General features: G+C 42.1%; 1 protein-coding gene across 1 annotated transcript in view; it reads right to left on the reverse strand.

The window, feature by feature from the left end:
- The window catches only part of PRKCE (protein kinase C epsilon), a 693,187-nt gene that overhangs the window by 114,162 nt on the left and 562,477 nt on the right, over window positions 1–16,548 (reverse strand). Inside the window, 1 exon segment of the mRNA XM_016423091.2 lies at window positions 9,318–9,472. Within this exon segment, the coding sequence (XP_016278577.1) occupies window positions 9,318–9,472 (155 nt within the window).

Genomic DNA, 16,548 nt, shown 5'->3' on the forward strand with positions numbered 1-16,548 from the left:
CGGTGGACAGAAAGTCAGTCCTGGAGATAGTAGGTTCTAGGTTCAAATTCCTAGCATGTGAACCTGGACAAATCACTTAACCCCCATTGCCTAGCCCTTGCTGCTCTTCTGTCTTAAAACCAATCCATAGTGTTGGTATAGAAAGTCTGGCTTTAAGAAAAAATTGAAGGTCAGGAAAATCCAGGCAAGGGGGACAGCCAGTATGAAGTCACAGACATGGAAGACTGAGTATTAATCTGGAGAAATGACAAATAGGATAGTGTAAACCTGATTGTAGAGTGCATGGAAGGCAGTGAAATAAAAGAAGACTGAAAAGTGGGAAAGGGGCCAAGAGCTTCAAATGCTTAATAGAAGACTTTCTTATTTGGTCCCAGAGGTAATAGTGAGCCTTAGAACTCAATGAGTGGTAGAGTGGCATTATCAGATCTGTGCTTTAGGGAAAAAAATCATTTTGGCAACCGAAAAGAGGATGGATTGAAGTGGGGCAAGACAGGAGGCTGAGAGGCTGGTCATTAGGTTATGTTACTTAAGAAGAGCAATTGTCTTTTTTTTTTATTAATTGTAGCACCAGAGCTTTGTACAGTGTCTGACATACAGTAGATGCTTAATAAATGTTCATTGGAATAGAAGACTATTAGTCTGGGGCAGCTAAGTGGCATAGTGGATAAAGTTCCACACTTAGAGTCAGGAGGACCTAGGTTCAAATCTGGCTTCAGACATGTACTAGCTGTGTGACCCTGGGCAAGTCACTTAACCCTATTTGCCTAGCTCTTGCTCTTCTGTCTTAGATTTGTTACTAGGACAAGAGGTAAAGGTTAAAAAAAAAAGACTTAGTCCAGGCAGGGGAGTTGACAGTTTGACTAACAAACTGTGTAAGTAACAAAGATCATATTTCAGAAAGTCCAACAGAAGCCCCAGATATTGGTTTTGGTAATCGTTGTCGAAAACCCAAAGGACCAAGAGATCCACCATCTGGTGGCTGTGTCAATAGAGTGACGGGGACATATACAAGAAATATTGTGAAAGTAGAAATGGTATATTTGGCAGTGAATCTGGCTTTTTGAGGAAGGTGATATTAATGTAGTAATGGACTTGGGTGACTGGGAGGATGATAGTAACCTTAACAATAATAGGGAATTGGAAAAGGGGGAAGATTTGAAAAATGACTAGTTCTGTTTGGGACATTTTGAGTTTTAGATATCTGGTTTTAGATGTCCAAAAGGCAGCTGGTGATTCAAGGCTATGAATGAATACCCAGATCTAGAAATCATATGCAATTCTTGGGAGTTGATGAGATCACCAAGTGGGATAGAATAGAGGAAGAGGAAAAGAGAGCCCAGAACAGAACCTAAGGGGCATCTATAGTTAGTAGGCATTTCAGGAATGAACACTCAGCAAATGGAGACAGAGAAGGAGCGATCAAACCCTCAGAAGGAGAATCAAGAGAGAAAAATGTCACTAAGAGAGCAATGCTCTCTTATAGTCATTGATCATATCAAAGGATACCAAGAAATCAAGAAAGATAAGGATTGAGAAGAGACCATTAGAGGTTGCGTGATTAAAGGACTATGCCATCATAAAATAATGAAGGTGAAATGAGCAAAATCAAGAGAACTCTGAAGAAATTACCAGGGTTATTAGGTGACTCAATGGATAGGAAGGCAAGTCTGGAAACAAAAGGTACTGGCTTCAAATATGACCTCAGATACTTCCTAGCTGTGTGACCCTGTGCAACTCACTTAGCCTCTATTGCCTAGCCCGTGGTGATGAAACTATGGCATGCATGCCTAAGATGGCATGCAGAGACCTTTCTGTGGGCATGCATATCATAGTCTGCTAGAGTTAGTTACTAGAAAGGAGGAGGGACTCAAGCAGAGCTATTCCCTTCCCCCTCTCCACTATGCCTCCTCATCCCTCTGCCAAGCAACCCAATGAAAGCTCTTACTCCCTTTCCTGAGTGGAGTGCTTAAGTCACTCCCTTCCCTTTCTCCCTCTCCTGTCTAGGGTAAGGTGGGAGGGGGTGGGATACAGCACACAGTCTGGGGAGAGGGTGGGGCATGGCATGTATTCGCTAAAAGGTTTGCCATCACTGGCCTAGTCCTTACTACAACTCTGCCTTGGAACTGACACTTAGCATTGATTCTAAGACAAGATAAGAAGAGAGAGAGAGAGACAGACAGACAGACAGACAGACAGAGACAGTGATAGACAGAGAGATCACCAATAACTTGTTCTTTTCCCTTATCTCATGTATCCTCCATTGAACTTCCAAAATAATTTTCCTAAAGCATGAGAGTGACCACAGCTCTCCATTTGGGATGTCAGCCTAGATCAGTTGCCTGCTATGGTTGATTTAGGCCATTCCTCATAGATCACATCTCCCATCCTTCTTCTCTCACAGAAGCTTCCATTTGGTTTTCTTCCACCCACAGGCTTCTTTGAAACATCTCTCTCTGCCAGCGTTGTGTCTACTACAGCCTCCACTGTGACTCACAGCTCAAGAGCACAAAGAGCTCTTAGAGATCACACAATCCAACAGATGACACAAACCTGAGACTTGAGAAATTTGAATGATTTATTCTTGAAAAAATGGTGGAGCTGGGATTTGGACCCTAGTCTTATGATTCAAAATTCAACAATATTTCTGTTATAGAATACTGCCTCCCATTTTCCCCAATCCTTCACAAAAGAGGCAAGGTGAAAAAAGAAAACTCTGCCTCCTTTGTCTGTTGGCTCTCTTGCCAATCAATCAATTAACAATCAGTGATCAAGAACCTACTATGTGGGGTTAGCTACATGGCTCAGTGAATAGAGGGCCAAAGCTAGAGATGGGAGGTCAAATCTGGCTTCAGATACTTCCCAGCTGTATGACCCTGAGCAAATTACTTAGCCCTGATTGCCTCTCCCTTACTGTTCTGCTTTGGAACCAAAACTTATATCAATTCTAAGACAGAAGGTAAGGATTAAAAAACAACAACAACTCTACTTGATGCCCGACATTGGGATACACCTTTGAGATATGAATACAGTAAATGGATTAATACTTACTTTCAAGAAACTTATAATCTACTAGGGGCTGAGAAGACACGAACAGACAAGTATATATAGAATAACTATAAAGAAAATGAATATAAATAAATTCAAGGTTGATAGATAGAAGGGCACTAACAGCTGGGAGAATCAGGAATGGCTTCATACAGAATATGGCCATTAAGTTGTTTTTTTAAAGAAAGAGACAGATTCTGAGGCAAAAGGGAGGAGGATATGTACTCCAGGAATATGGGGCTGATGGACGCAAAGGCACAGAGATGGTCAATGGAGTGCTGTGAGAAACCAAGAAAAGACCAGTATGGTTTGGTTGGAGATAATGGAAAGGCAACCAGTATATGACAAGACTGCAAAGATTTTTTTGGATATATCATAAAAGACCATAGATGCCATTTTCTAGGCTAGAAAGTTCTACTAAGATTTTCATTCTGTCCCCAAGTCCCTCAGAAGAAATTTCTGAGTTCTTCCTCCGGGTCTCTGCTTCTCCTGCTCAGGAGAGGATGCAGCTTTTGAAATATGCATTTGGAAAGGGTTATCAGGTTTGGATTCTGTGCAGATGTATCTGGGGACCTGGTACTGAACAGCATGGTCAGTACGGCCCAACATGCCATCTTGTATAGTACGGCACCATAGGTAGGCTACGGCACAGCTTGGCACAGCATACTATGATGAATATTTTTAGGTTGTTATTTACCTTTTATTAACACAATCAGCATAAAAAGTGGCAACCATTAATTAAGCCCCTATTAGACATTAGCCATGCTAAAAGTCTTGGGGCCAAGAATCCTGCAGTTTGTCCCCTTAGTGGTCAGGAAATAGCAAGCCTCAGTATTTGTTAACTACCCTGATGTGGACAAAGTGAAAGTGTGGAAATCCAGGGCTCGAGAGGGTTCCTTATTCTGCAGTTTGCCCCTGCAGTGGCTAAAGGCCAGAAGCTCCCAATAACTGGGATGATGGCTGGGTTCATACATGGGACTTTAAATGAGCTTCTCCCCACCCCCAGGAGACCAGCAGGGGAGTCAAGATCTCCTCTGAACAAATGGGAGAGCAGAGATCACAAAATGTGAGCTTCTGAGTCGGAAGGAACCTCAGAGGACATTTAGTTCAGGGTTCACCCAGCCTCACCCCTCAAGGCAGCCCATTGTTTTTCTGGACTTCTCTGGTCATTGGGAGGTTCATCCTGCCATCAAGCCTCAGACTGACTCTTTGCAGCTGACACCTGCTGCTTCTGGTTCTGTCCAAACAGAACAAGCCCAATTCTCCTTATCTGCAATGGAGGGTCCTGCAGAGGAGAAGGTCAGAGCCTGGACTGGAACCCAAGTTTTTTTGGCCAAAGCACCCAACTCAACCGTTGTCTAAACAGAGCCCAAAAGGCAGCCTCTCTCCTTGTTCTGACCACTTAAGAGCAAGTATTTATAGAACACGCTGAGATTTGCAAAGCACTTTACAAGGCGCCTCATTTGATCCCTATCCCATCCTTGTGATTATTGTTATTTCTCAATCCTCTTTTTATAGATGAAGAGACTGAGATGGAGTGAGGTTGAGCGGCTTGCCCAGGGTCAGACAGCTAGGTCATGTCTGAGGCAGGATTTGAAATCGTCTTCCTGATTCTAGGTCCAAGGTCCCATCCGTTGCCCCACTGCACTGCCTCATTAGGTGGAAGAGTCAAAGGCTGGAAGGTCTGAGCATACAATGAATGGAGGAAGAAAACATTCAAGGGGACGGCAAATCCACAATCCTATTGGGTAGGCTGATGGTTTGCCTCCACCAGAGCTACACTTAAAACCCTCATCTCTCTGTGCACACACATGAACATGCATTTGTCCAGATGTCCATGTGTGAGCTCAGGCATGTACATATATGTGCATGAGCATCAACGTCCTTGAAGGAGGGGCAGCGTGCAAAGAGAACTGGCTAGATGTGGAGGATACAGTCAGAAGGACAAGTTTAGGGTTTGTGGTTGGGGAGGATTTTCAAGGTCAGCTAGAATATTCCCTGCAGATGAGGAAACTGAGGCTGGGGGTAGAGAAAGAATCACACCACTAACTACTATCAAATGTGGGATGGAAACCTAAGCTGTCTGCCCCCTTCTATTACACCATTTTTCTTCTGTTACTCATTTGCTTTTGTCACCTTGTCTCCCCAGGCCTCAGTTTCCTCATCTGTACAGTGAGAAGTTTAGCTCTAACTCCTATGACCCTGAGGTACTGAATTTTATCTGTACCTTATAAAGAAACTTTGAAGTTTTGGACACTATTGGCAGGAAACTGAAAGGAACTTTGAGAGAGAGAGAGAGAGAGAGAGAGAGAGAGAGAGAGAGAGAGAGAGAGAGAGAGAGAGAGAGAGAGAGAGAGAGAAAGGGAGAGAGAGGGAGAAAAAAAGAGAGAGAGAGAGAAAGGGAGAGAGAGGGAGAAAAAAGAAAGAGAGAGAGAGAGAGAGAGAGAGAGAGAGAGAGAGAGAGAGAGAGAGAGAGAGAGAGTCTCAAAAACTATTTAGAAACCAAGAGGACAATGGGGAATGCTCATCTTGCCAAGATTTATGCTTGGTTTTTGGCATTTTCATGTCATCTGCATTCTTCCCCATTTTCCCCTCCTCACTACATAAACCAATTGTCCCCATGAGGACTTTGATGCTTAGCCCTTTTAGTCCTGGAAAGCATTTCAGAATGGCCGTTCTTGAAAATCTTGTGCTCTCCTCTCTGCTCTCTGGGAGCTTTGAATGGAAATATGTGTCTTGTCTCTCATGCTATTAGCCTAGGAAGTCAAGAACTCAGTGTGTGTGTGTGTGTGTGTGTGTGTGTGTGTGTGTGTGTGTGTGTGTGTGTGCGTGCGCGCAAAAATGTGAGTACACATGTGTGTGTGAGTGTAGAAAAAGGAAAAACCAGTCATCATTGGCAGGAGAGTGAGTATAAAGGGATCCCACATAAGCCAAAGCAAAGCCCAGCAAACTGATGGGAGAGAAAGGGGGACAAGAAATCAGCAGAGAGGTGGGATGGGATGGAAAAGGAAGAGAGAGGGACAAAAGGAGAGGGCAAAAATTGGAGGGGATAGGACGAGAAGGAAGAGGATGAAGATGAGCTACCCTAACAGAAGCTATGTTTACATGTGAGACAGGACATGGGAATCCCACCCAAGGAAAAAGGTGGGGTCATGTTTATCACTTTGGGTCTCCTTTCAACTGCAAGCAAATGGCCTGAGAAGTGACCTCTTCTTTTGGTTTTCAGAGATTGGCAAATGAACTGCTAATTACTCTGTATATAAATTCCAGTAGGCAAGGCTGGAGAATTAAACTTTAATTTGAGCACTGAAGCTAATCCTTCAAACCCTGGCCCTGCTAGATTGTCAAAAACTACTACCAGAGGAAGGGAGGAAAGACTTAGATAATACAACACAACAGATGTTTCCAAAATAATCTCTCTTTAGTTTTGGAATCCCCCTATTCCCTTTGTGGCTCAGACCCTTCTGCTGGAAGCTCAGCACCCAAGTAGGCAGTAGAGAGGTCATTGGTCTGGTTAATCCACAAGGCAGAGAATCTATCTGCCTATAGACTCAAAACTAGAAAGCTGAGATGCCCAAGAGGAATACAGGAGCCGAGGGTATGTGTATACACACATGCCTCTTGGGGAAATTTCTCAACTGTCTATACTTTCAAAAAATTTAAGGTTTAGTTGATGAGACTTTGTGTATACACACACAAGATAATGGGAACTACATGACAGCATAAGCCAAGTAAGAAATGAATGGAAAAGATAATGAATAGTATAAGAGTTCAAAGGAGAGGGCCTGACCTAGAAAGTGCAGCTCCATTGAGATGAAATTTGAACTGGACCTTGAAGGATAAGCAGGACTGGGTCAGGCTCAGGGGTAGGTCATAGAGGGAAGCATTTCTGACAGGATGGGGAAATAATAGGAGCAAAGACACCAAAAAGAGAAATGCATATGGTGGGATGAATGGATATTGAGGAACCAAGAGAATTCATCTAGTGAGAAGTAGGACAAAACTGTGCAAACCTTTAAGGTCAAACAAAGGATCTGGATCTTATTTAATAGATAATGGGGGTAAATGAATGTTTTTGAGCATTTGAGGTGCATGCATCCAACCTTCCTGATGCAACTCCAGAGATTCCCATGGTAGAAAATGGTCTACATTCTTAAGATCATAGATTTAGAGTTGGGAGGGATCTCAGAGCTCATCTTATCCAACCACCTCATTTTATAGATGAGGAAACTGAGGCCCATAGAAGTTAAGTAACATTCCTAAGGTTATACAGATCAGAAGAGACAAAGTTGGGATTTGAACTCTGGTCCTCTGGTTCCAAATTCAGTGCCCTTTCTATTATACTACCTTGCTTCACAGACATCCTATCTGCTTACCTTTTTTGGTTGCTTTGATTAACGGGAACTGAGATGGTGACTTGTTGAATATCGTATGAGACAATGTATGTAATAGGCTTTGCAAAACTTAAAATAGTATAAAAATGTGAATTATTGTTATTATTATGTGAGTGAGCACTACAAGAATGCCAGCTACCATCATCATCTTCTTCTTCATTATCATGAATAAAGAGAGGGACTGGACCTGGTGTGAGGAACTCTCAGATGAGGAAATGCCTTCCATCTATTCATGTTGGCACCTTCCATGAAATTTATAGTGTTAAAGAATTGACTAGGGCCCTGAGGGGTTCAGAGGCTTGACCAGTGACACATAACCAGTAGGTATCACGGGCAGAACTCTTCCTGACTTCTAGCCTGCTCTCTCTCCACTGGACTACCTTGCCTCTTTAATTACTACTAATATGAGTATATGGAAAACACTATTCAAAAGGAAAACCACCTGTGGTTGCATTTCTATTTGTAGTCCTTCTAAGAAAAGTCTTCTCTGGCTAAGTCCATGCCTTCATCATTCTTTCATGAGCCATACTCATTCCTGATTGTATAATTTTCTTTTCATCATTTCCTCATGATTGGAAACATCTCCTCCCCTTACTGTTCCACCTCAAACTCCAAAGTATCCATCCTTCAAACCAACCTGCGAAGTCTTCTCTGTGAAGCATTCTTTGATCTTTCCAAACCAAAATGGTTTGTCTTTTCACTCATCTCCCATTGACCTCATAGTCTGATCTCTTACTAAGCTCTTCAAACACTGTCTTGCATTTTGGATTGCCTTTTCTTATCTCAGGTCCTCAACCAGACTTGAGATTCTCAAGGGCAGAAACATCTCTGTGCCCCAGACAGCATGATTAGCAGAGATCACATCCTGTCTTGTTGGTTAGTTGTTTTTCCACATCCTGTGTCCCCAGTGTGCCTTGACCGTACAAGGTGATCCAATCAATACTTGATTGATTGAGGCCTGGGATTTGAGTCAGGCCAGATGGGACCTACGTGGACTCAACCAAGGCTGCAGTGGTTTATGGCCAATAGCGATAAATCCCTTGACTTGTATTTCAGAAAAGGAGGAAAAAATAGGAAAGAGCAACTAACTAAATGTAGCCGTTGACAGTAGCTGAAAAAAAAATCCCTCGAGGACCTTTAATGTCCCTGTTTCTAATAATAAGTAGTCACTCCTCCCAGAATTCCTGACCTCATAGAGCAGCCTGCGTAAATGGACCGTCTTCCTTACTGGAAATGGAGTGATTTTGTGTGTGAGTGTGTGAGTGTGAGTGTGAGTGTGAGTGTGTGTGTATGTGTGTGTGTGTTGTTTTCTTGGAAGGGAGATTCAGGGGGGGCAACAAGCAAGGCTAAATGGTCTTCAAATAGTCACTTCCTGTTGGGTGCCTTTGACTCCCCCCTTCCCCCTGCATCACAAACTGAGAACCCTTTGTGACTCCTCTTTCCCGATCCTATCTGTTGGAGACAGCTAAGATAAACAAACTCAGGAAGTGGCAAAAGTTGGGAAACGGAGGAAATCTATGGCACTGAAGGGAAAAGTGAAGGGATGGTGGTTGGTCTTCAAGGGGAAGGTGAAGGTCACCCCCAGGTCACTTTGTGCCAAGCCCTTTAAAATGCTTTGCTTGTGCTTTAATACAAAACTGGCACACACGTTTGGCCCGGGCTCCAGGGACCATTCAAATGTTAACATTCACAATGATAAACAGCCAAAAAAGAAAAAAAGAAAAAAAGCCCTTCTATGTAAGCAAATTGGAACAAACAACTAATCTAAAGCTGGTTGCTAAGAGACCGGCGGGAGAGGAGCCAAAATGAGTCCAACTGTCTAGAGATTTCATGATGTTTTTATTTTTAAAAACCCAAAGAAAAGAAGAAGCAGCTAACCTGTAGATGACGCCATGTTGGTGAAGGAACATGAGTGCTGATGTGACCTCCGCAGCATAGAATCGAGATCGAGGTTCATCAAATTTGCGGGAACGTTGAATTTGAAACATCAGGTCTCCTCCATTTACGTATTCCATGACGAAAAAGAGACGATCCTGAAATACATCAAATTAGGACATTTAGCTCATTTCCTTTCGGGGCATCAAAGGAATCTGTTTTGCCTGTCCACTATGCCAGGCACACTTACATGAAGAATCTGAAACATACTTAGACCTTGAGGTTCAGGATATAGGGAAGAAAGGGGAACCTCCCTGGAAACACAAAAATGAGGAAAGCACAAAGAAAGCATGGCAGAGGAGCTGGGTACTGCCTCAGAGGTGGCATCCTGAAAAGCATGCTGGAGGAAGAGTCAGGAGCAATGGGCTTTAGCACTGAATCTGTCATTAAAATTCAAAATAGACTTCCCTGTTGTCTTCTAGAAAACAGAGGAGAAGTAATTCCTCCTTTATCTTTATGGTATTTTTAAGGAGAATAAATGAAACAATATCTGTATATAATTATCAATTTTATGGCAATTTTGAGCATTGCTCAAACCACATCTATAAAATAAGATGTTTTTGAAAAGTAAAAAACATGTATGTAGACATTATTTATATTTTTATATATATTATATATGTATACGTGTGTGTATATGTGTATGTGTGTGTGAATTTGGGCAGCTAGGTGTCTCACTGGATAGATAGCCAGGTCTGAAATCATGAAGACCAGAGTTCAAATCCTGCCTCAAGTACTAGCTGTGTGATCCTGGCCAAGCCACTTCATCCTGTTTCCTTCTATTTTCTTATCTTTAAAATGAGCTGGGGAAGGACCACTACAGTATTTTTGTCAAGAAAGACCCAAATGGTATCACAAAGCATCAACATGATTGAAATGACTGAGAACCAACAACAAACATTTATTTAAACAAAGAATTCCTCCCCATCACTACATTATTTTAGAGACAGAGAGTACTTGGATTCCTAAACTTGAGACTTTTCACACCTGAAATTAAGCAAAAATGACGGATTTCTTTCACATGCCCTCTTCCTGCTTCCTTTCTTTTCTCAGTTTTTGTTGTTAAATTGTTTTCAGTCATGTAAACATGTATACATATATATACATATATATATATTCTCCAGTCTCTTTCCTATGACATCATCAACTGCATTTTGGATATCTTTGGATGGATATTCTATAAGCATGTCAAACTCAACATGTTCCAAAGAGAACACATTATCTTTGCCCCCAAACACTTCCTCTTCTTCCCACCTTTCCTATTATTATTTCTAGGTAGAACACCACCATCCATTGGGTTCATTAAGTCACACAATTGCTTTGACCACCTTGGGGTGATCCTTGATCTTCACTCTCACTAACCCTACATATCCACAATCTATTGTTGTCTTGATATTTCTACCTTGATGTCATGTCTTGTATATGCCCCCTTCTTGCTACTTGGGCACAAATCCTTATCATCTCCCACCAGAACTATTGGAAAAAAACTGACTGGTTTCCCTGTCAAGTCCATAAACATTTATTAAGTATCTGCTATATGCAAGGCAGTAGGCTAAGAGCTGCCAACATAAATAAGGAAAAGAAAACTAGCTCTTGTCCTCAAGGAGCTTACAATCTAATGGGGAAAGGAAGTTGTAAAAGGGAGGGGGTGAGGAGGGTGAGGCTGGGGAAGAAAGTACCCAGTAGGGAATGGTAAAATCCAGTCCAAGGAGTGCCACTGGGGGGAAATGAAGAGTTGCTGGCCTGGAAGTCCTATTTAAATGGACCCTGGGAAAAGTTCTTTGCTCCTCCTTCCAGTCCTCCAATCAAGGGCAGATAATACAAAGATTCCTGATGAGGCATGAGTATAAGAGCTGATGGAATTTATGAGGGATGAGTTTCCTAATGATAAGGTTTCCAGGGACCATATTCATAATCCAAGGAGAGCAGCTAGTGGGAAATGTTTCAAATCTCTCCCTGATGCATCCCATCTTACACTCTGACAAAATGATTTTCCTAAAGCAAAGGACTGACCATATCACCCTCCTCTTCCACTCAAACTCCAGTGGCTCCCTATTACTTCTAGGAACAAGAATAAAATCTATTTAGCACATAATGTACCCTTCACAACCTGCCTCTTTCCTGTCTTTCTAATTTCACCTCCATTATACTCTCTGGTTTGGTTGTCCTAACTTTCTTATTGGTCCTCACCCATCACACTCCATCATTAGATTCTCCACCTTTTTCTGGTCACCCCCCATCCCAGGAATGTGTTCCCTTCTCACCTCTGCTTCCAGGCTTCCTAAAAGACCAAACCCAAATTCCACTTTTTTAAAAACCCTCACCTTCCATCTTAGAATTAACACTTTATATTGGTTCCAAGGTAGAAGAGTGGTAAGGGTTAGACAATGGGGGTTGTGTCTTTCCCAGAGTCACATAGCTAGGAACTGTCTGAGGCCAGATCTGAAACCAGTCAAATCACACCTTCTAGAAGAGGACTTTCCTAGTTTGCCAATACTTTCCCTCAGAATTGACCTTACTTCTTCTATCCTATCTATATTTTGTACATACAGAGTATGAATGTCATTATTTACAGGTTGTTTCCCCTATTAAAATGTTTTTGTCTTTCTTAGCACATAGTGAATAATAAATGCTTTTTGACTGATTGACTGAAACCAGCAAGGGTTAAGGTATATCTATGGCATTAAGAAATAAAGAAATTTCATTCAGGATACATAAGCCAGATCTGAGGGGAACGTACATGTTATATTAAGACAAATGCTGACTTTTTCACATTTTACTCCAAGAAAGTCATTTTCAAGGTTAAGATAAGTTAGCTATTCCATTCTCTGGGTCAGAGATTCTTAACCTTGTTTGTATCATACATTCCTATGGCAATCTGGTAAAACCTGTGGCCCTCTTCTTCTCAGAATAAGGATTTTGTTTTTGTTTTTAAAGATTCAAAATAGAAAGAAATGCTAAATTTCAGTTAGAGATTAGTGAAATAAGTAAGTGACTGTTTCCCTCCCAAAACAAGTTCACATACCCTCTGAAATCTATTCACAGACTTTTTGAAAGCCTATCAACTTCAGGTAAAGAATTCTTGCTCTAGACCAGTGATGAGCAACCTTTTGAGCTTGGTGTGTCAAAATTTGCCAAAAAACTGATCATTAATTGGGTGGTGTGTCACTTCAAGAAAAAAACCCATAATTTCATGATATCTATAGTTTAAATAACAAAAATGTATAATTGTAATATATAGCTGTATTTAATAAACCAAAAACTAATTATTTACCTTACCTACTTAGTGACTTCTTTGTTCACCTGTCAGTCAGTTTCTTTTGTTGGTGTTGATACTATTTAACTTGTGTGAGGTACTGTGAACTAAGATAAGAGAGGGGGAAGGGGAATTCTTCAACTGGCCTCCTATTAGTGACTTTTTTGTTGCTGAATTTCATTGGTTAAATCTTCAATTGAAGTTGGTATTTTGTCCACTTCAAGCCCAAACAAGTGCTACTAACTTCATCTTTCAATCTGCTTCTTTTGTTGGTTTTTATATTATTTTCCACTGAGAATAAGGTCTCACAAAAGTATGTAGAGAGAAAAATTGTGAGTAAAGCCATTGCTATATTTTTCAGGGTGCTAAAAGTGTCTGGTAATGGGTTCCAGGCACTCCGCTGTTGCACATGAGCTGGAGCCCCACCCAGGCTTCCCCTGGCCCTTCCCCACCCCACCCCACCCCTGGGGGGGTGTAGCAGTGTGGGCGCTGTGAGAGCAGCAGCTGCTTCCTGCCAACCTGCCTGCCAGTCCTTGCTCCTTCTCCCCGCCCCTGCAGGAGCCCCAGAAGTCCCAGCTGCCTGGGTCACCACCCAGCAGTGGAACAGCCCTCCCTTCCCAGGCCAGGCCAGGGCATGGCCACCCCCATGGTTGTGGATACAAGGCTCCCTGGGTGGCTCCTGGGCCCCAAAGCACACTGAGCCCACATGAGGCCACGTGTCATCAAAAATGGCTACGCGCGTGTCAGTGCTGATATGTATGTCATAGGTTTGTCATCAAGGCTCTAGACCCTCAAAGTGGAAGAAGGGTGGCCCACTCTCCATCACCCATATTGACATGAGGTTGTCTATATCCTTCTCAGAGTTTGAAACTGACCCCAATACTGCTGAGGTATGCACATAGAGATGACAGAGGGATGGCTTCTTCTCCCATTCTTTGTGTTTGCTTTCACTTGTGTTTTTGGTCTTGGCATTATGTAGTGACTATTTTTATACCTGGTAAATATGACATGGGAGACAAACTGTAGCTTAACTGGGATATCAAGGAAAGTTGTGAATTCTCACCCAAGTCTTCCAGGCTCAAGAAGCTTCCTTCTGATGATCACATGTGGTCCCTTGGTGGGGAAGGGAGGAATTGGGAGAGGTGGGAGGTTTTCTACACTCTCTCCTTCCCATTCCCAAATTCTCCCATCTCTCCTTAGCTCTTTTCCTTCCCTGTGAGCTTGTTTAATTCTCCTTCACCTAATAAATAAGCCATCAACATTGACCATAACCCTCTACCTGACTCTTAAGTCTCAGGCTTCCTGCTTGTTATACTTGAGTTAATTACCTCTCTTGGCTTCAGTTGACTCCCCTCTACATGCCTGGATGGTCCCCTTTAGCTCTAAACCAATCACCTCATGGTCCTATTTCTTTCCTTTCTATACTAGAGAACTCATTACAGCCATCTTTTCATTATTCTGACCTTAGGCAGGCCACTGAAGCTCCTCAGGTGAATCTCCATTTACTCAGATGTAAAATGAGAGGATTGAACCAGGATGCCCTCTCATGTCCCTTCCATAACTAGAGCTAAAATCCAATAGCCCCCAACCTTTACTGCAAACTGGCTTCTGTCCCCAATATTTCTGTGTTTTTTTTTAATCCTTACTTTCCATCTTAGAATCAATACTGTGTATAGGTTTTAAGGGAGAAGAACAGTAAGGGATAGGCAATGGGGAAGTTATGAAGTGCCTGAGGTCAAATTTGAATTCAGGACCTTCCAGCTCTAGGCCTGGCTCTCAATCTACTGAACCATCTAGCTTCTCCCATACCCAATATTTCAATGGTTAGTGATGATCTCATTGCCTCTTCTTCTCCAAACTCCTAGATACCTTAGTGGTCTAGCATTCCATAGCTTCTAAGATACTGATCTCTCATAATTCTCTTCCTAATTAGGAGTACTTATTCTTGGTCTTCACTGGTTTCCTCTTTTGTTATTCTCCAGACTCCTTGCTCACCTTTCTGGATTTTTGTTTCCACCTTCTTCTTCACCCCAACCCTTCTACTTCTTTTAATGTGTTGTTTTCCCCATTAGAATGTAAGTCCCTGGGATGCAGCTAGGTGGCTCAGTAGTTAGAGAGCCAAGGGTAGAGATGGAAGGCCCTGGGTTCAAATATGGCCTCAGACATTTCTTAGCTGTGTAATCTTGGGCAAGTCACTTAATCCCAATTGCCTAGCCCTTTATCATTCGTCTGCCCTGCACCTGAGATTTAGTATCAACTCTAAGATAGAAAGTAGGGTTTTTTTTTAAAAGAAGAATAAATGTAAATCCCAACATGAATATCCAGATGATTCATGTAGACCAATGATGTTGAACAGATAAAAATGGGGGCCACTAAACCTCACATAAGAATCCCTGCAGGAGGCATAGTGACTTAATTTTAAAATATCATATTAGTTGTGTTTTATTGTATTTCCATTTATTTTGTTAAATATTTCCCAATTGCATTTTAATCTGATTTAGGCTACACTGGGGTGCATTGTGGGCTACATGGCAGCACATGGACCACACTTGTCCTCCCTGTATTATATTGCTGTCCTACTCTGCTAATAACATTATTGCTACTTCACTGCAAAATCTTCTAGGTATGCTACTCAAAGAACAGCATAAGTTTATTTCTGGCCAGGCAGAGAACAGCAGATGGGGCAGGATCTTAGGGAACTGCATTTTAAAATGGATTTTTTCTAAAGGTCAGGAATGGAGTTCGGGTGCATTCCAGCCAATTTCCACTGCTGTAAATAGTTTCATGGAAGCTTTACTGGAGTCTGTTCCAGGCCACGATCCAAAGCAGCACGGGATTAAACCAAAGGTTTCTAAGCTACAGGCTTTCTGAAAATATGAGCATATCCTGGGCTGGTTTGTTTACTTCTGCAAAATCTTATGAACAGTGAACATTTAGTGAAAACTTAATGTGTAGAACCCCGGGCTTGGTGATGAGAATACAACATAAAAATGTAATTCTTGCCCTGATGGAATTGTAATCTAGTTGCATAGTCCTTTGTCAACAAGAGAATTGATGGGAAGTATAGTTTCTTTCTGGAAGAAGGGACTGAAGAATCATGGGAGGCAAAGCCACTGTGGAACAAGGGAAGCCTTAGAGCTTCTGTGCCCCATAAAGAGAACTGAGGTCCAGGAACATGTGTCCAAAGACCAGCACCAGACAACCAATTGCAAGGAAAGGTGCTGTTACCCCAAATTAAACATAACCATGAGAAGTTGGAGCCTTGGCATGAAGGCTCACGATCCCACTTAAGGACTGATCTGACTAGACAGAATTTTCAGCTGCCCAATGACAAGGTGAATTTATTCCCTCTCCATTTCATTCTTCTACTCTCACTCACCAATTCCAGACAAAGATGCATCATTTACCCTTAAAATCTGTTTAGTTGCTACCTGTACTTTTATAATGGGATTTCTTTCCAGGTAAATCTAAGTGGAATTTTATTGTATTCTGAGTAAGCTCTTGTAAAGGAATGGACCATAAAAAGGGGGGAGGGGGACAAAGGAGAATTTTGAAGAAATAGCCCTATACATGACGGTAAGTCTCTATTAAAAGTGTTTGTTCACTCTTTGTGTGTGTCTCTGTCCCTTTCTGTCTTTGAGACTCTCTGTCTGCCTGTCTCTGGGTCTCTGTTTGTCTTTCTGTGTGTGTGTCTGTGTATCTGTCTCTTTCTCTTCATGGATTCATATACATTAACAGACTAACAAAATCAGATTTGCCCAGTGCCCAGTAGATAAGTAGTATAGCTAGTGCATACTAAAGGAATTGAAGAGTGGGTAGAGGGGCTGGAGAAGGCTACATAAAGGAAGTAAGCACAGAAAGTGAAGTCCTAAGACCAGGGAGCTCAGGCCACGATGATCCTAGATGAATCAGGATTCTAGA

The sequence above is a fragment of the Monodelphis domestica genome, chromosome 1, assembly GCF_027887165.1.
Source record: "Monodelphis domestica isolate mMonDom1 chromosome 1, mMonDom1.pri, whole genome shotgun sequence".
In the NCBI taxonomy this organism is placed as follows: domain Eukaryota; kingdom Metazoa; phylum Chordata; class Mammalia; order Didelphimorphia; family Didelphidae; genus Monodelphis; species Monodelphis domestica.